General features: G+C 47.0%; 3 protein-coding genes across 8 annotated transcripts in view; all 3 read left to right on the top strand.

Annotated features, from left to right (window-relative positions):
• The window catches only part of cadm1a (cell adhesion molecule 1a), an 81864-nt gene extending 75695 nt beyond the window's left edge, over positions 1 to 6169 (top strand). For 2 of the 5 annotated variants that reach the window (XM_057053462.1, XM_057053466.1), the window contains exons 9-12: positions 203 to 295; positions 1581 to 1613; positions 3693 to 3821; positions 4085 to 6169. In XM_057053462.1, coding sequence (XP_056909442.1) covers positions 203 to 295; positions 1581 to 1613; positions 3693 to 3821; positions 4085 to 4203 — 374 coding nt within the window. In that variant the 3' untranslated portion in view covers positions 4204 to 6169. The remainder of the gene's footprint in view (positions 1 to 202; positions 296 to 1580; positions 1614 to 3692; positions 3822 to 4084) is intronic. The other 3 variants (XM_057053463.1, XM_057053464.1, XM_057053465.1) reach the window with 3 other exon arrangements.
• A 3318-nt stretch (positions 6170 to 9487) lies between these two features.
• Positions 9488 to 13332, top strand: sc5d (sterol-C5-desaturase). The gene is made up of 5 exons (XM_057053471.1): positions 9488 to 9621; positions 11273 to 11490; positions 11769 to 11901; positions 11979 to 12079; positions 12452 to 13332. The coding sequence occupies exons 2-5, from the start codon at positions 11281 to 11283 to the stop codon at positions 12842 to 12844; spliced, it is 837 nt and encodes a 278-aa protein (XP_056909451.1). The 5' UTR covers positions 9488 to 9621; positions 11273 to 11280; the 3' UTR covers positions 12845 to 13332.
• Positions 13333 to 14211: 879 nt separating this feature from the next.
• On the top strand, positions 14212 to 19497 carry LOC130537059 (tubulin-specific chaperone cofactor E-like protein). 2 transcript variants are annotated; one of them, XM_057053468.1, is made up of 8 exons: positions 14212 to 14277; positions 15188 to 15322; positions 15401 to 15540; positions 15780 to 15961; positions 16049 to 16293; positions 16370 to 16496; positions 16590 to 16706; positions 17934 to 19497. In XM_057053468.1, the coding sequence occupies exons 2-8, from the start codon at positions 15190 to 15192 to the stop codon at positions 18277 to 18279; spliced, it is 1290 nt and encodes a 429-aa protein (XP_056909448.1). In that variant the 5' UTR covers positions 14212 to 14277; positions 15188 to 15189; the 3' UTR covers positions 18280 to 19497. The 2 variants fall into 2 exon arrangements, with proteins under 2 accessions (XP_056909448.1, XP_056909449.1); XM_057053469.1 differs by having other exon boundaries at positions 14267 to 14390.
• The last annotated feature ends 115 nt before the right edge of the window (positions 19498 to 19612 follow it).

Below are 19612 nucleotides of genomic sequence, written 5' to 3'. Positions count from 1 at the left end.
TCAAAGGAAGGAGCCGCCGCCGCCGCCACCGCCTGCGATCAGCTGATGGGTGTGACACGTGTTGCGGCGTCATCGTTTTGTTCTCCTGTGTATTATTTATTATTTATTCATTTTTAATTCATCATTTCACTGCCAGTTTCTTTTGACATTCTTTTACTCACCGCGCCACCTCCCTGTTTGTGGTCTTTGTCCTCTCGTCCAGATGCCCTCACCACCACCCCCTTACCCACCACCACCACCACCGCCTCCACCACCACCATTCCCAGCATCATCTCCTCCTCAGAGGTCCATCAAGGTACAGTATCGGCCTCACGTCACGCGCTTCCGTGTCTCGCCGTGTCATCCGTGGTGTTGTCATCGCCGGCAGCCGTGTGGCACGTTCCTTTACAGGTCTGGCGTGTTTGTCAGCCAACGTTGCTGATTGGTCAGGTGGGAATCGCTCCTACACGTGCGTCATCCAGTCATCAGTGAGGAGATGTTTGAGCAGAGGACGGAAGTTCAGCCTCATATTGAAAAAGTGGAAATTAAACTGTGAATTTTGGACTTGGTTCTGTCCTCCAGTCCAGTAGGTGGCAGTATCACACAGGAACAAGTAAAGATGAAGAGTTTTAAAACTGCACATCAGATTGTTCACATCGGTCCTTCATCCAGAGCGTTTGTAAAACAAACCTAAACCTCTGGTAGACGAATAATCAGTAGATAAATATTATAATATACACATAATAATATATTCCAAATTCCTGGGTTATCAAGTTTGTAGCCTCCAAAAAGAAGCAGATCTGGCGCATCAATCATCAAGCCCAGAATGTATAAATCATCAAGTGCTGATGAGGGTTAGTCTGCTGTGTGATTCACCTGTGGACACACAATGAAGTGGACGTCTGGAGGATGTCAGAAACGCAGACTTTGTGTCTGATTGGAATCAATAATAATCATCGGTCATCAGTGATCACTGAAAAGAAAACTGACGGGGGTCTTCGCCTGCTGCCGCAAGCAGCTGCTCGCCGGGTCACCGCCAGAGTGATGGCGTCCTCGTGACCACGGGCTCCCGCTGGTGCACAGGAGACGGGATAATTATGATTGGTTATCTGTGTTCAGATGTCATGTCTCAGCCAGTCACCCAGGGGATGATGGGAAGTTCGGAGCGTCTGTCTGTGAAGGACACTGAGGACAAGGCCAGGATCTGGAGGAGGGCGGGGCTAGGAATTGGACAGCCAATCACCGAGCAGGCCGCCGCAGGGTCACTGAGACCAGCGTTCCTCCAGTTTTAGTCAACATCCGATCACAGGATCAGATCGGGCGGATTGATAATCTGATGACAGGATTATTAACCTGTATGTTTCCAGATAAAAATGAAAAATAGCGCAATGACAGTCGGAGGCAAATCTGAGATTCTAAACAACACGGGTTTTAAACTGTATGTGTGTGTGTGTGTGTGTATTTGCTTTCAGTCACATGTCTGTGTCATGTTCTGGTCTTCTGCTGGCTCATGGCTGTTGTTTGTTTCCTCCCCTGCTTCCCCTCCCTCCTTCTTTCTCCTTTATTTGCATGCCATTCCTCCCGTTCCGCACTTCCCTCAGATTCTGCGCCCAGCACCGAACCTGCGGCTCACGGTTCGTATCTTTATTTCCTCTTTGTCTCTTTGATTTGTGGCTTTGATCTTTGCTGCTCGGCTGTTTGCGTTTGCTCCAGAGTGTGTACCATGTGGCACGCCTCGCTTCCTGTTCACCACAGTTTACACTATTACAATGTTCTGATTCAGAGCCAGGAATCCTTTGGCAGCAGGACTTAATGGGCGGCGACAAGCAACAACGTGTTGCTGCCGTCTGGGGTTGCTAGCCGTCCCGTAAAACTACAGTCGTCCTTTATTTGTTCATTAAATGTTGCATTTTTCTCCCGTATTTTTGAAAATCCATGTTTTTATTGCCGCTGTCAGCCCCCTCGTTGACCATTATGTTGCCGCGTCACTGTTGCTACGAGAACGTGGATCTCTTGACCTGCCGACATTTAACATCCATCCAAGTCTCGAGTCCGTTTTGCCGACTGTATATAGTGACTCATCAGTATTCACTTCCTGCCAGCAGACTCGTCACCATAGTTCCTGCTTGAAGAGCCCACATTAGTTCCATTCAGAGCAGATCCATTTATTACAAGCGTCACATAGTTTTAAGAAGGTTAGAAAACTTGCTGAAAAGATTTCTGTGACCTTTCTTCCTGTTAGCATCTTCATTGCCGATAACTGCACTTATGCTGAGGAACATGGATCACGTTCAACATCTAAACTGTGCCTCTGCGTCTGCAGCTGCTGGTGATTCTGGTTCCTCTTGGGTTTGGCTTGATGTTACTACTGTATGTAGTAGCCTTATTAGCAGCGTGACCATCATGACTGGTTCCATCCAATCTCCTTCTTTCTCCAGCTCTCGCTGTGACGAGCTCTCGGGGACCTTTCTTCGAGTAGGTGCTGACGCCAGTGGCGACCTTGATGGAGAATTTTCAGACTGTTACATCAAAGGAGAGAAGCGTTCCTAATGTGGATGTTCAGTTTGGATTTATGTCCAATGGTGTCCGAATCAGCTGGCCACAGAACAACAGGCAACAGTCGTGTATAGACATTTCATGCGGAGTACCACAGGGGTCGGTATTAGGGCCCACCCTGCTGCCGTCTCCATGGCATGTGTTGAACCTGCTGGTTCAGATGTCAAGCGGTTGCTGAATCACCACTAGAACCATCTGTTTGTTCTGCCTCATGAGGAAGAAAGCCGATGCATCCGTTCGTCTTCATCTCTGGGCTGGGATTGGGATTATTGTGGAGGGTTTATCCAGGGTTTATCTGTTGTCAAAGGAAGCAGAAAAATCAGACCTCCACGTGTGGCCCTGCTTTCTCCTACCCTCGGTTAAATGAATTTGATCAATTCTCTGCAGCTGTCCGGCGAAGCTCCATCACCCTGATGGAGCACACGCCTCCTTCCTCCCCCGGAGTCCACATTAACATGGTAATAGGGAGGTGTGTTAAAGTGCAGCTTCAGCTTCTGACACCAGTGAATTGGGTGTCAGAAGGAGTCCTGCTGGCTTTAATTGAATCTGCCCTGGACTTTAAAAAGGAGCCGTGAAGTCAAACTAGCCTGAGAGATCCATCTGGTCACGTTTTGTTGACTTTGACGGATCACTCGTCGTCGATTCCAGAAGGTCACTCGGGTCGGGAGCGCAGGGCTCAGCTGATGGGCCCTTTCCTCTGTCCCTCTGTTATAAACTGTGGTCTGACAGGCTGATTTTAGAGCCGAATTGACTGCTGACCTCACTTTCTTCAGACTTGAGTAGGGACAAAAACTCATCAGTGTTGCCTTCATGGTGCCGCAGGTCACATCTGAGTCAAAACGAAGGCTGTGTTGGTGGATGAGTGTCCACCACGTGGACTTAGAACCAAGCGCTTCACAGCTCCGCGCAAGGTGGTTCTGCTTTTGTCAGCTAGTAGAGAAATCAAAGAAGCAGACACGCCAGCTCTGCAGGCCAGGAATCAGAACCTTCATGAGAGGAACAAAACACTGGCGCAACACAGTTTTACCGGGCAAACACCCAAGATCAATCTGGGCTTGATCTTCTGAAGTGGTTCCTGATTATAAAGACTTTGGTTGGTTTAGTGACTGGCTGAGCTGAGCCGTTCTAACATCGTGGCTTCTTTCCTTTACCTTCAGATTCACGAGCTGGAGAAGGAGCTGCCAGAGCGATGGACCACGCTGTGATTGGAGGAGTCGTTGCAGTGGTGGTCTTCGCCATGCTCTGCCTACTCATCGTCCTGGGGCGCTACTTTGCGAGACACAAAGGCAAGTCCTGGTTTGTCCTTACAGAACACTGATTCAACAAGGGAGAAGAGCGTGTGGGTCAGGACCACGATGAGGAATCCGATGATGATGCGTTCACCGCTCCTGTGCTGTGTTAATGCCATCAAGACAATAGTTAATCGACCAACGTTCTGCATCAGTGTGTAGATAACAGTCAGCTCAAATCTTCAAGCGTTTGATTTTTGGTGATTGAAAATGTTTTCCCGCTCGCGCCCCCTGATTAGCGGCTCGATTTGTCTCTTCAGGAACTTATTTCACGCACGAAGCTAAAGGCGCGGACGACGCGGCCGACGCAGACACGGCGATCATCAACGCCGAGGGAGGTCACACCAACTCGGAAGAGAAGAAGGAGTACTACATCTAATCAGAGCCGGAACCCTCGTTCTGGTTGCCTGACGGACACCAGGCTGTGTTTGGGCTGGGGGGGCGGGGCGGGTCAAAGGAGGGATCCAGTAGGGAGGGTCAACGAGTTTCAAACGTGGTTTTGAGCCGCCGTTTAGTCTAGTCTACAGGTGTAGATGGAATGTGTTTGTGTAAGAAGATTCAAAGTTCTAAATAACAAAATCGGAGGGGGGGTGGGAGGGGCTTCTGGTTGGGGTGGGAGGGGCTTCGGCTGAGGGTGGGAGGGTCCACCACAAATCACTGTAGAGAGCTTCACGATTCAACCCCTTCCTGACTGCTGGTACGAAGTTTCTTTTGTTCAACCATCTGCAGAAAATTCTGTGCCTTGTTCTATCCATACTTTGGATTTCTGTTGAACCTCACAGTTCCTGGTTCATTTTTCCCGCTCCTGATTATCCGTGAGCCGCCAGAGGGAGGAAAGCCTTCAGTTTGTCTCAGGCGTGACCTTTGACTTCTGACAGCTCAAAAACAGCATGACTGCTTCAAATATCATATCGTTGTACATAGATTACCCACACCCACACACACACACGCGCACACACACAGAGATGAACAAAAGGAGACGTAAATTGTTTTCAGTGTCACATCTCACCCTTTTCATTTTCTTTCACCAACTTTTATTAACTTTTAATGATTCTGGTCGTCACAGTTTGCTGCAGCAGATTCCTATTGAAGAAATTAACAGGCTTCTTTTTTTTGTGCAAACTCAGCATTTCGGTGTGACTTTTTGTAAAACCAGCAGACCCAAATCTGTTCCGTTTGTAACTTTATTGACCCCGACCCAAACCTGAACAATCCAGTCCAGCGGCGGCTCCGTGTGGACGCACAGCTGGACTGGACTCTCTTGCTGGAGGATTGTTGTGAGTTTGGTCTAAAGTTTAAAGCAAAGAAAGGAGCAAATCTTCCAGCTTCCATTTCCATCCGTCTAGTTCTTCCATCCTAGCTCAGATCACCAGGCAGAACCTGGACAGAACATCAAACCCGAGATCCTTGTGCATGTAAGGACGTGTTCACGCAGCAAGGAAGGTGTCCAAGAACGATCTCGACGTTACACTGGGATCCTCCTGGTTTCACTGGTTTTGCATCCAGCCTCTGTTTTCACTGGTTTGACTGGTAATGTTTAGAACGCTGTATTTCATCTGAATTGTTCTTGTGCATAAAGTTCTTCCCATTCTCATCCTTGTTTGAGCTTTAGGAGTGTGAGGTGCTGCTTGAACACCTGCGGTGGTCTTTCAGGCGCTGGTCAGTGTCTCCGCAGTTCTGCTCGGGATCCATCCATGCTTCTGCGTAAATTCCTCCCGTTTTTAGCAGTTACGCCATCGCGTTCCGCCGTAGATGGCGTCCAGGCGTCTTCTGGCCTTTTTTTCCCCCCTTCTGTTGTGGAGTGAAACATGAGAGTCAAGAACCCTTTGAATTGACCCCAACGCAGAAGTAAACGTTTCCCTGTAGGATGTTTGTGTGTTTTCTATCAAAAGCCAAGTGAAGTAACAAAGAGGAACAGCGTCATTCGCCCGAGAGAACGCCTCTCCTGGCTGCTGAGACTCAGGTAGAACGCACCGTTTAGGCCCCTCCCCTAAAGCGACCACGCTGCCTCCTCGTCCATCGCTCAAACTCCTTCCGCAAGTGTCACGGCTCTGCATATGTGTTGTGTATGTTTTCTGTATGTTCCCTCTTTGGTGCACTGTAACAGACGTGTTGGTATTGCTTTGTGTTGACACGGGCCAGTTTTAGGAATGACGCGGGATCAGGAACCTCCCACTGTTCCGTCGCTCTGTGGTTCTTTCTGTCTCTCTCCTGTTCTTGTATTAACAGAGTTCCACCTGCCGATACACATTTTGTATTGGTTCATAAATAGACATTTTTACAAAAAAACAAAACAAAACAAAGAGTTCTTGTCTTAATAAAACACAAAAGAAATCAATGTTGAACATCAGCCGTCTGGGTATCATTTTTCAGTCTTAATGTCCGTGAATGAAAGACCCCGTTCCGACGGTTCCGGGCAGGAACGTGGAAGTCCAAGTCTGAGACTTGCATCTTTTGTCTGAAATGGTTCGGATGTGTTTTATTGACATTTAGAGAATTAAGAATATCAAGCGAATGAATCTTATCAGATGTGTCCTCCAGACCAAGGTGACTTCATCACAGCAGGTTGATTTATAGGCCCCGCCCCTTCCCCTCTCAGCTCCCAGCGCCGCAGCAGCCGGGATTCATTTGTCTTGCTGATTAATGATGAGAAGCATATCCTCCACAACAGCAGTAAATTAAATGAGACTGGGAGCAGAGAGAAAGAACATCAAGCTCCATTCATCCCAATCAAATTTCACAGCAGACCCGATTCATCCTGTTGGCGGCTCCAGAAACGCTCCAGTCATTCCCACACTCTCAAACTGGCAGTCAGGAATCCCATCAGGCAGCTTTCCATCATTTCTTTTAGAGATTTCTGGTACAAGATTAGGACACGCCCTCTGAAGGGAACAGGCCCCGCCCCCTCATCAGTCAAGGCAGACCAAAAACGAGAATTTCTTCACTTCATATCTTCACATAGTTTTTCTTTTCCCGGAGGCCATTTCTGGTCGTTGTTTGTCTCTTGTTTGTTTAAAACCCGATTCCTAAAGCGGGTTTTAAGCTTTTGTTTGAGAACGAGCGGAAAATAAAAGGAGGAATCTGTTAATTACAGAAAACAAGCTCTTCCTTAAACACCTTTTCTTCCTTCATTAAAAATAAACCCTTTAACCTCCATTAAGTGTGATTACTTAACATTTATCTCCAAATACGGCTGCAGCTCGATGAGACGTTCACCGGGCAAATTAAGAGATTATTAAGATCCTGATGACCTGGATGAGTCTTCAGACGATGCTGTGCTGTGTTTAATTATCTTCAGGGACAGAGTTCTCCCAAAAAGCAACTGGTTGTTGGCTGACGCGGCTACAGGAGCATCATCACATCATCCCGCAGCACAAATGTGAGCAGATCATAGCCAGAAGCGCTAATAACAGAGATAATAACAGGCACCACCTCCAAACTGGGCTGTGCAGCAACGGTGTCCAAGGTTACACACACGCACGTGCCTCCAGCAGCTGCTGGTTTGCTAACCAGCAGGCCTGGGCACCGTAATAAGATGGCACATGGACGGTGTGTCCATGTTAGCCTGCTGGCCGGAGCTGCTCTCTGACAGGTGTGGCCACCTCATTCTTTTTGATTTTCCACTGCAGCTTTAGAGGAGTGTGAGGTTTGCTGCTGCAGAGCACTTCATTAAAACCAGGCACACGTCATCTGCGGGGTGGGGGGCAGCGTGCTAATCAAGCCTGCTCTGCATCCAGCTCTGCGAGGGAGACTCTAGTGAGGTCCTCAGTGGACCTGAGGCTGAGCAGCTGATTGATTCGGATGCTTGGAGAGCGTACTCTCAGGAACGGTCGTTCCTGTCATGAATATCCACGACAAGGCTGAGGGCATGAACACAACCCGCACACGTGATTTTGCTCTTCATCATCATCTTTAGAACCCTGCAGGCATTCAGAGTGATGGAACGTTGGACGGATTTGGGCTCTGGTCAGGTTGGATTTTTCATTTATTCCAGTTTAAGCTGGGGAGAACTGCAGATGCATGTTTCGATACAAGATGCTTTTTTAGCCTACTGACTGATCATCTAAATCCAGCTTGGTCTCTGTTGAGGCAGCGAAGATGATGCTCAGCATCATCCTGGAGTAGAAACCACAGAGGTTCTCTTAGTGCCCACATTCACATGAGAAATAGGCAGGAGCAGAGGTTCCTGCTGGTCCAGGTGATTCACAGAGGCTGGGAGCGCGCCGCTGCCTCTGAATCATCAAGTCCAGTCGGGTTGTTTAAAGCTCCTTGATGTAATGATGTTCCGCTCAGCTCAGAGTGCATCTAACAGCTCCTCCAGCTGCTGTCTGAGATAATGGTGCTCTGGGTTCTCCAGGAGGATCGGCTGGCGATCACAGATCCAAACCAATCTTCTCGCCTTCACTCTTGGACAAACAGCTACAGTTCAGGAGGAGAGCACGAGTCCATCCCAGGAATAACAACACCTCCTCCATCCTGAGCGCTCCACGGGCCCGGTCCACTCACTTGAGTCAGGGTCGTTCAGACTTTAGCTGCACAGTTATTCCAGGTTATCCTGAAGATGATCTGACAGCTGTTGCTCTCCAGCTGTGGTTGAAGCCTCAGATTGTGTCTGATTGTTGTCTAACCAGCAGAGGCAACAACAGCAGATTGTGGTGACTGACAGTGCGGTAAAGATAAAATAGTTGACACATGCGCCCTAGTGTCTGCACTGGATCGAGCCTGAAAACGGCAAAACCCTTTGCTGATAGATTTTGGAGTTATTTGTTATTTTAAAACACGTTTCAGATTAAATGGTAAGAATGGGAGTCCTGGTCATTATATATTCAACCACTAGGTGTCGCAGTTTTGTCTTGTAATTTGCTAGCTAAAAATGGCAGAATTCTTTGAACATCTGGGATTAAATCCGGATTAAAATTCCTGTTTCATGAACCAAACGACAAGATAAAACGTGTTTCAACAAGATGGCACTTTGATTATATATGCAGGCAGTAAAGATTACGCTTCCAACATTCCTGTTTTTTATTAGTTTTTCCATTATTCCTCCCTGCAAATCAAGCTTTATTTCCAGAAACGTCATGTGTTACTGCACTCAAATAATGGGAAGACAAAAACTAGAAAGATAAAAAATATTGTGCTGTTGATTTGGAAAATAATGACACAACTATAACAGAATAAAATGTTCTTTAAATGAAATCTAGATTTCACAGATTAATTATTGTGTTCTTTAAATAAAGGAAAATAGTCTTTTATCAGAAATGCCCAATCGTAACCATTAAATTATATTTGAGACGGAGCTCTAATGACACCTAGTGGATAAAAAGCGCAACTTCAATTTCGCTAAATTTAAAGTTAAATTATAACTTTACTCTAGTAATTATAATTATTTAATAATGATCAATTATTTATTTTCAGATTATCAATCAGATGCTGATTTTTTTCACTTCATTTATTGAAATGTTTTGTTCAGTAATCAGATTAGATCAGATTCAATCATTATGATTGACATTAAAGTTAAAATGATGAAGCGGTTTCTGGTCTGTTCTGTGTGCTTGTGCTGTCTCGGTACCGCCTCACTGCTCGGTATCGATCCATGTTCGTGTTTCTGTCCCACCATGACCCGATGGTCTAATTGGCCAATCAACGTCAACAAAAGACCTGCCGTGATCACAAGCGACGCGCTTATTGGCTGATGTGGCTGCGACGTCACGCCCAGCTCGTCTGTGATTGGTGGATGGTTTCCTTTACTTGAGTGGACTTTCCTGGACCCCAGAGCCGAAACAGCGACCACAGGCAGGTAAGAACACAAGGCAAAGAGCCGAAAAGTTCGCCAAGGTGTCACCGCGGTGTTCTTGTTACCATGGAGACGCGGACACAGGACCCGTGACGTTTTTCAGTGTTTATGATCAATGACATCTTCAGATTTCCACGCGGATGTTCAGCATGACGTACATTAGTTCTACATTGGTCTGCTCCAGTGTCTAACGGCACCTTTATTTGTCATTGATTATGAGCAATTATCTAATGTTGCAGCACAAATTAAAGTGCAAACCGGTTTATTTAACTAATACTGCATGTTTGTATTTACAATAGTACAAACAAGTATAGTACTGGGGTTTTTGCAGTTAGCAGGTATCAAATGGAAATGGAGGATGTTGTTTTTCAGCAGATATGTTAGGATAGAAGATATGATGACAGTTAGGACCAGTTTGTGGGCTCAGTAGTAATCAAAGAGGCGCTCCGGCCTCATTAACAAATAGAAATGCTTTTAAAAATGCTGCTGTTGCGTTGAAATGGAATGAAATGTTGAAATGGAATAAGTGTGATGTTCGTGCAAAGGTGCCCTTTGAATCAGCAGTGTGGTTCCCAGTCCCACCTCTAGAACACACATCAGTAGGTCTTAGGGGTCCCTCAGCTGGTCCAGTACCACTACAGTTAGTGGAGAATTTATACAGAGGTTCATGATGCTTCAGTAAGCCTACCGGTGCTGCCTTACTTACAGAACATTTTCATCCTTCTGGCTGCTGTTAAATCAGCTTTCTCATCACACTCTTTTTGTTAAGTAACTCAAAATCGGACTTTACTGTCATCATCTGTAACGACCAGGCATTATATTTAGAAGAATCCATCATTATTAGACTGTTATTCTTGTGCAGAACTTATGTGTTGGGGGACTTAAACTACATGCACATAATTACAATTTGCCGAGGCCTGCTGGTAGTTAAACTACTTATTAGGTCATTTTGTTTTGTAGCTTCACTGCTTAATATAGAAACTACTACGACCAAAAGCATGTGATATTTATCATCTAAGGAAAAGACCTATATCATGTACATTTTGTCATTTACCATTATTGTGTTCCACATCTCTCTTTGACAAAAAGGCATAATTAGTGTCCTGCCGTGCCAAGTTCAACCCAGGCCTCCCAGCCAGCGCAGCATGTGAGCAGCCCTTCAGTGCTGGCAAAGATGTTTTAGAGCCAAACAGAACGGCTGCCTGAACAAAACTTCCTGAGGCTTCAAGGTGTCGCTTCAACAGCCTCTGAAGTCCCTGTTCTGAATATTACTGTTGAAGACAACGATCGAGAATATGCAAACTTCTTTGTGTTTTCTTACCTTTTTTTACAATTGAGAGGACTGGTGCCTTGCTCAAGAGCAGCACTCCTCAACATCCTCAGCATAAATAAAATAGTGATAGATTAGGAAGAGAAAAGCAGATTGTGATAAGCGTCAGTTAAATTGCAACAATTAAGTAAAAAAGAGAAACGCGCAGTACATATAGTACAGAGTTTACACAGTTCGCACTGAGTCTACAATGAATAAAAATAGAATAGCAGTTTAATGAGCTGCCAACTGGGACACAAAACAACGGAATATTCTGTTAGTTCTGTGCACTAATCAGTAATCATGGAAGGCCTGAGAGCATTTGATATCTCTGATTGGTCACAGATGCGGCCATGGATCTGGTGTTGAACGTCGCCGACCACTATGTCCTCACGCCGTACGTGTACCCGGTGTCCTGGTCCGAGGACGGGGCGCTGCGACAGATCTTGAGTCTGCTGGTTCTCACCAACATGGGCGCCACCGTCTTGTACCTCAGCCTGGCGTCGTTCAGTTACTTTTTCATCTTTGACCACAGGCTGAAGAAACACCCCCATTTTTTACAGGTAAAATCCCGCGTTAACTATCTTCAATTCCTTCTGGCGTGGGTGTAACGAACTAAAGCTCAATAACAAACATGTCAGCCCGGCTGATGCCGTGAGTCAACACTAACCCTAAACCCACCAGTGTGATCAATGATCCTGGAGTGAGCTTCACCTCACGTTTACAATCAAACCCGATGAACCCGATAAACACATTTTTACGTGAGAACAGAAGAAAATCACTGTGTGGGTCTTCCGTGAATTTGAACGCTATTGTGTTCAAATATGTATTTCCTCCCCAGAACCAGGTTCAGCGGGAGATCCGCTACGCCCTGACGTCTCTGCCCTGGATCAGCATCCCCACCGTGGCCTTGTTCTTCGCCGAAGTTCGAGGCTACAGCAAACTGTACGACAGCATCGAGGAGTATCCGCTGGGTAGGTCGGCGCACGGCCCGTTGTGTTGGTGTTCCTGCTGTTCATGCTGGTGACGGTGATCCACTGTGATCTGTCAGGTTGGCCTGGGATTTTCATCAGTATGATCTCCTTCCTGTTTTTCACCGACATGTGTATCTACTGGATCCATCGCTTCCTTCATCACAAGCTCATTTACAAGGTGAGTGATTTGCCCGCTGGTTCTGTATGTGTGTGTGTGTGTATGTGTGTGTGTATGTGTGTGTGTGTGTGTGTGGGGGGGGGGGGGGTTGGTTGCAGTGGTCTCTGCCCAGAAGTAAGATGTAATCCTGTCCGCGTGTGTCGAAACACTCCCTCAGTCCTCATCAACCTTCTCATACCACTAGTTCACACATTTCTTGGTGGGGGGGGGGCTGTCTCTTCACCAAAGGTGTGCAAACAGGGAGCGGATCTGGGATCCAATGGATCACAGCGTTAAACCACGAGTTCCCGGTTTTACAGGATTAAAGTCAAAATGTGAATTTGTGTGAAAATGTGTGAAACTGAAAATGTGTGTGTTTGTTGTGTCCACCAGCTGTTTCATAAACCCCACCATATATGGAAGATCCCCACCCCCTTCGCCAGCCACGCCTTCCATCCAGTGGACGGCTTCCTACAGGGCCTCCCGTACCACATCTACCCATTCCTCTTCCCCCTCCATAAGGTTCTGTACCTGGCCCTCTATGTTTTCGTCAACATCTGGACCATTTCAATCCACGATGGCAACTACCGCGTGCCCGCCGCTCTGACCAGTGTCATCAATGGCGCCGCCCACCACACCGACCACCACCTGTTCTTTGAGTACAACTACGGCCAGTACTTCACACTGTGGGACCGTTTGGGGGGCTCGTACCGGCACCCATCGGCCCTGATGGGTAAAGGTCCACAGAACCAGATCTGTGAAGGATCCATCTGTAAGGAGAAATAACTGTCGGAGAAAGAACTTGTTGAGGAGCGTTTTCAAATGCAACACGGGCCATTTAAGATAAACACAGAACGTCTGAGCTGCAAAGGTAAATATCACATGTTGCAGAGTTTCAGATTAACACAACAGAACGTCTCATTTCTGACAACTTTCAGAAGTTTCTTATGTTTTTAAACCAAGAAAAACTGGCTTAGTCAGCAAAATAAACTGCTTGGGATCCTTAAGGGTTTTTAGATTATCCTGGCCAAAGGGAAGAAAGAGTTTCTCTGGTGCAACAGCGGAGCAGTGTGGTTGTAACCTTCATGTTCTGTGACTGTGAGGATGGTGGATGGGACTTAATGTGCTAATAATAATGGAGTTCTAGCTTTAGTCTGGGAATCGTCCAGGTTCTGTCTTTACAGACCTGGACTCAGATTTATTGCTTGTCTTGAACTCGTGCTTTCATCAAACTTCTTTGTTGCTTTTATTAAAGTTTCTCTCTGACCTTCAAACTCTATTCTTTCATTTTTTTGTCAACGTTCTACCTCTTCACAGAGAGAACCGAGGCCGATGTTCTGGACGATCAAACAGACACACAGCAGATTTTTGTCTGCAGGAGTGAGATCGTTTTCAGACTGATGGCACGGCGGAATATGTTTGGACTTTGATTTATTGTTGATGTTCTACGTTTCTTCTGATAAACTTCAGATTACACAAGCCCTGAACTGACAAACACAAACAACAAATGTTCCACACATTATGTTCTGAAGGCCTGAGGTTGCATTGACCTTTGACCTTCCTGATGTGCTGTCAGAAGCACCACCTTGCCCACAGAGGAGAATTAGGTTCACCATATTTGGTGTAAAAGGTATGTTTTGGTTTCCGATTCCACCAGATTTGATCAATCCCAGTTCAAGATAGACTAATGAATAAAGGAGGAATGAATTCTGACTGTTTCTTCATGGGAGAAAAATACAAATCACTTTTGTTATTGTTGCCTATATTCTTAATAAATCTTCTAAGCTCTTTTTTTCTGTGAAACTACACTCATATTCTCTGTGTCTTTTCCTCCATCACAGAGACTGACCCTGATCTGTGTGGACAGGTGGATTGTGTGGCGTCACGTGTCAACCGTGTGAACGCGTTCCCCTTTAAAGGTTCTGATGTCCACCTCTCACGTGAACCACATCACGTGGACCACACTTTAACCTGCACGTTTTTGAGAATATCGTCACTAAAACGTTTAGATTTATTCTCACTTTGAAGTTTACATCGTGATTTCACAGCATGCCTAATCTGACCGATCTCCTGTAAATATTCTAAAGAGAATAAAGGGACGTCAATAGATGTAAAATATCGCGAGAGCTGCCAGAACACATTCAAAACACGTCAGTTCCGCTGAGGTGGGCGTGTCTTCCAGGTCTAAAAACAAACATCGGTGAGGAGCTTGAGTGTCGGTGAGTGAACCTCAAAAAAGGACTCCTGAAGGTTAAAAAGTCGGGTCGGTTCGGTGGGTCAGTACCACCACTTGGTTCACATAGCCTCCCGGGCTCTTGTCCACCATTTCGCTGTAGGTTGGAGGCGTTTCCGCCGCGTTGTTATCAGTTGTTGTCGATATGACAGTTCAAAAACGATCGATGTTGGCTGTGAGTTCGGGGTCGGTTCGGTCGTAAACGCTGTCGTCTCGGTGGCTGCAGGACATACTTTAATTTAATACATTTCCAGGTTTGGTTTATGATCTAAACTCGAACTTTTTGTCCTTTATTATGAATGTTGATCACCGTTCGACTCGGTTTCCTTAGATTAATTAAAGGATTTTTGTCTAAACACGCACTAAAAACATCTGAAAGTAAAGACTGATAATAACAGAAGTAATGCTGATCATTCTCGGGATTATTATTACTATTTAAGCTGCAGTTGAAGGGTTCTGACCCAGAACCTGGTCTGTTTTTTTTTTGTTTTTGTTTTTTTTATCTTGTCCCTGTCACATACTGATGTCCCTCCTTTTGCTTTGATGAAGTTGTTGGTCTGTCACTTTTGTCCACTTTCCAACTGATCTGCTGATCTAACCTGTGGGAAATCTCTGGTTCTTCTGGTTTGAGCTGCATGGAACGTAAATGTTTTACCATGTTGACGTGGTTGGTCTTTACGGGCCTTGTGTGAAGGCTTCACCTTCTCTGTCTCTGGTTCAGCTGAAGACCAGCAGTAAAACATGTAGCTCTGCAAATGCCTCATCGAGGAACCATGTGTGTCTTCTGAACTGGACCTTTGACAGATTTATTCAGCAAAAATCCAGTTCTGATCATCTCACTTGGGGTTTCAGGATCTGCAGCTCTCTTAGTTGAACTATTGTCCTTCTGCTCACAGACATGGACTCGTCTTCTGACGAAGAGGAGGGCTGCACCTTTGTCCATGTCCTCAGTGACAAATACAACCCTGACAACTACCCCTACGGTCAAGGCGTGATGGTTCTGTCCAGCCCCCCAGGATCACCTGTGAAAGGTGAGGCCTTGCTGTCCAAATGGTCTCAGAAATAACAGCTTTAAGCAGCTGGAAGTAAGTGAGAAAACATTTCTACAGATCACCTGTTCTTGCCCAGCACGCTGGTTCTGGATAAACGTGGGATCAGTAAAGCCGGGAATGGGTCGTACATTGCAGCCTTCTGCGCCCACGTGGTGGGGCTGGACCTGTCCCAGAACCAGCTGAGCGACTGGGAGGAGGTGGGAGTCTGTCTGACACCTGAGCGATGAAGTGATTTCATTCACATTTTCATGTTTGAATCATGAACCTTGAATCATGAACCTTGAATCATGAACTGGACAAACGAGGAGATGATTGCGTTTAATTGCGGGTCCGTTTTCGCGTTCAACCCCACAGAATGTTGTTTTCCCACTGGGACAGCAGAGGGCGCTGTAGAACATCAGCTGGTTCAATAACTAGAAGCTTTTATATTTGTCAGATCTGCACCATCGTGTCCAACGTGCCCCATCTGGACTTCCTCAACTTAAGCATGAACCCGCTTAAGGGGACAGTGTTGGATCCGACCACGGCCGACATCTTCTGTCACATCCGCAAGCTTGTTCTTATCAACACACATGTCACCTGGGACACGGTGCACGCGTTAACGCAGCGCATGCCCGAGTAAGTGAAAAAGTGTCTTTGTTAAATGAGAACAGGTGGAAACGAGAACAGGTAAAAAGACTCAACTCTCACTCTGCTGTCGTCCAGGCTGGCGGAGCTCTTCCTGTCTCTGAACGGTTACGGCTCTGTGTCAGAATCCCAAATCACCTGTCCCACGCTGCACCTGCTGCACCTGACCGACAACCAGCTTCGAGACTGGACCGAGGTCCGGAAGCTGGGTGCCATGTACCCGTGCCTCAGCAGCCTGGTGCTGGCCAACAACCACGTGACCTCCGTGGACGACGCCGGGGAAACGTTCCCCAACCTGCGCAGCATCAACCTCAACAACTCAGGTCTGGCCCGCTTCTCCACTGCTCTATATCGCAGAACCCACCGCGGCGCCACTGACCTCCCATCCCATCTTTTCAGCGCTCAGTAAATGGGAGGACATCGAGAGGCTGAGCTTCTTCCCCAAGCTGGTGGAAATCAAAGCGCAGGGAATCCCTTTACTGCAGCCGTACAGCACGGACCAGAGGCACAGTCTCCTTCTAGCACAGTGAGTCCCCCCTTCAGACCAGCGCCCCCCCCCCACAGTGAGACTGGGCCCTTCCGTCATCAGTAATCAGTCGTCCGTGCTTGTCAACCACAGGCTTCCCTCTGTGATGGTGCTGAACAGCAGTGTGGTGTCAGAAGGAGACAGAGAGTCGGCCGAGAGGTTTTTCATCAGGCACTACCAGGACTGTCCCCATCAGCAGCTGCCTCAGAGGTAAAGCTTGGTTGGTATTTACCCGCACCAGTAACCGTGGCAACCGCCACCCGAACAGCTGTGTCGCGGGTGGACAGGCGGTTTAAGCAATTCTACTTGAATACCTGAGCGACTTCATTCCACTTAACCTGAGCAGAATGTGGGAGGGAGGCTGCTGAAGGGAGGTGTGGTCTCTGACCTTCGGGACACAATGGTGCCAGTCTCTGCTCGTCAATGAGGCCTCTGTGCTGCGCCTCCTCTGATTGGTTAACTGATACACACTGGAGCGGCTTGACTTTCCTGCCTCAGCCGAACGGATCCATTTCTGTCAGTTCAGACCGAAATTCATCACATCTTCATAAAAGCACTCAGTCAGTCAGTCAAGGCCTGGTTAAGCCGCCTGGTGGCTCCATTTGCAGGTGGCACACTACTCAACAGGATGTGAAGGCATGTGTGCCCGACACATTCTCCCCTGCACTATTTGGTGTAAAGACAGGGGGCGGTAGAGATACATCCTATAGGAACTAGTAGATCAGGCTAAACAACAGTTTTTATGGATTTTGAGCAGACCAGAAAAGGTCTGACTACATGTCAGCACAGGCTGTCCTCCCTCTCGTTCATCCATTTTGGACTGAGCGGCGTCAACACGACACAAAATTCTGGAGGTACCCCGACCGCAAGGCTCCAGCACCTGCATCTGTCACCGGGTGCACAGTTGAAGCAGGAAGGTTCTGAGCTTTTTCAGGAAGATCCATTTTCTGTTGGCTCCTCCTGAAGAATCCTAGAATACTGGCTCGGAATGTGCTTCTCTTCCTGAATGAAGGCGGTCAGCTAAAAGGAACTATCCTTTAATGAGGAACGTTGGGATGGACAGACCCACAAACTGGCCATGTGTGTGTGTGCGTGTGTGTGTGTGTGCTTTGATTGGTCCAGCTGTTACAGTAGCTTTGAAAGCTCGGGCCTTTTCTCCTGGATTTGATTTAATGGCTGCCTGGTTCTTATCTGGTTCCCCTGAGGAGGCAGAGAATGTTCTCACGGCCAAAATCAGAGAACTGGCTGTACGGAGACGTGATTCTATTTGCCCCTCCTTACCTGCTCTTCACCACATTTCCTGTTCCTGCCAAACAACCCTTTTACTCTGTTTTCTTCATATTAACCTGACTCAATCGGACGATATTTTATTTTTGAACCCCGTTTGTTAGCTGCTTCATTAACACACTCTTTGTTAATCTCACCTCTTGTGTTCAGGTATCATGTCCTGGTATCAAAATATGGACGCCTGGCGCCGCTGGCCGAGGTGGACCTGACGCCTCGCAGCACACTGGTGACTGTCCGCTGTGGCGACCGCGTGGAGGCCGTCAGCCTGCATCTACAGCAGACTGTCATCGACCTGAAGAAGCAGCTCAAAGGACTTCTGCAGCTGCCCCACAACGGGATCCGACTCTTCCACATCGACCCTGAGATGAGCTCGGTTCTGGGACCGGAGGAGCTGAGATGCGGGTCCCGGGCCCTCCACTCCTACAGAATTCGAGAAGGCAATGAAATTCTGGTCGTACCCAAAGTCAAGGCTCGCTGCAGCTCATCAGGTCTCTGATGTGAAAAGTTCTGGACTCAATGGGACATAAATGAGGGGTTCTGGTGGTTCTGGACTTTGACCAGATACTAAAGTTTGACTTTTTAAAGCTAAAAAGGGTTCTTTAATGGTGAATGTATCAAGGTTTGTTGGTTCATAAGTATATGAGCACAGAGGAGGATCAGGTCATCTTCAAAAGGGTTTTTAATCTTTCATCTCCCGCTTTGTTGGTGTTGGTTCTACGTCGATCTGGGTTTCATTCTGGGATGGCGGTGTTGGTGCCTGGACTGCAGACAACATCTGATTAATGAACATTTACAACTGTTGACGACACAAAAAAGACTAAATGACAGAATCTCCCCAGAACCTTTGAGGAGCACCATGATGTTTTGAAGCTCAGCTGTCCGGAACATCCTCCAGTTTCAGTGACCCCTTGTTACTCTGCAACAAGAGACCCGGGTATAGCTCGGTTCTGGGATGCAGCCATGCATCCTCGGGTCACTGCTGAGCTCTGAGCAATAAGGCTGACGGTTCTGCTCTGCGAGGTAACTCCAGCTGCCGTGTCAGCACGGTTTCTGCCTCATGTTCTGGACTCCACTGGCTCATGCTCATGAAGGTCCAGTGTGGCTCTGACCCTGACCCTGTTCCTGGAGACACTCTTCATCCACACACACCTTTTCCACAGATTCTTTCCTCTCCTCTACCTCCTTCCACGAGTCGTGACCCGTTAATGTGTCTTCACGTGTTTGACGCGATGTTTGATGTAGATGTTTTCTCCCAGTTGTTCCTCAGAACTTCTTCCTGGATTAACCACGCCCACTTCCCATAGCCGACCAATCGCACAATAGCTGTGGGTGCACATGCATGTGATAGCGCCTGTTGCAGCTGTGCCTACACAGTCGGGTCACTGGATCCACACCCTTGCACGCGTGTGTGAATGGGTGTTTGACCATCAGATGGTTCTGTGTTGTCATGCATGCTGGGATATGTGATGTAATGAGATTACTTTGTGGGGGGTGTAAAATACATCATGTCTGTTTAAAATCATTTAAATCTGCAGAACTTGTGATGGAGAGCTGAGAGGAATGTTTGGGCAAAAGGTTTCATTTTCCTCACCTTCATCTATTGGTTCAGCTGCTGGTTTATTTATTTTCTCTACTAAATCTATCGTCTATAATATAATCTTGGGGCTTCCCCCGTGTTTGTCATTATTCGAAGAAATAAATGCTCATAAACTGAGTTTCTCTTTTTTAGTTCTTCAGAAAGAAAACAGTTGAAAATTTAAATGTTGAAAGGTGCTGTGAGCCAAAGAGAAAAGTCATCCAGAACAGCCAAGGAGAACATCCGTCTTCTG

This window comes from Takifugu flavidus, chromosome 14 (genome assembly GCF_003711565.1).
Source record: "Takifugu flavidus isolate HTHZ2018 chromosome 14, ASM371156v2, whole genome shotgun sequence".
Taxonomy (NCBI): Eukaryota; Metazoa; Chordata; class Actinopteri; order Tetraodontiformes; family Tetraodontidae; genus Takifugu; species Takifugu flavidus.
The sequence above is the reverse complement of the archived record's forward strand: the minus strand, read 5'-3'. Positions and strand labels throughout refer to the sequence as shown.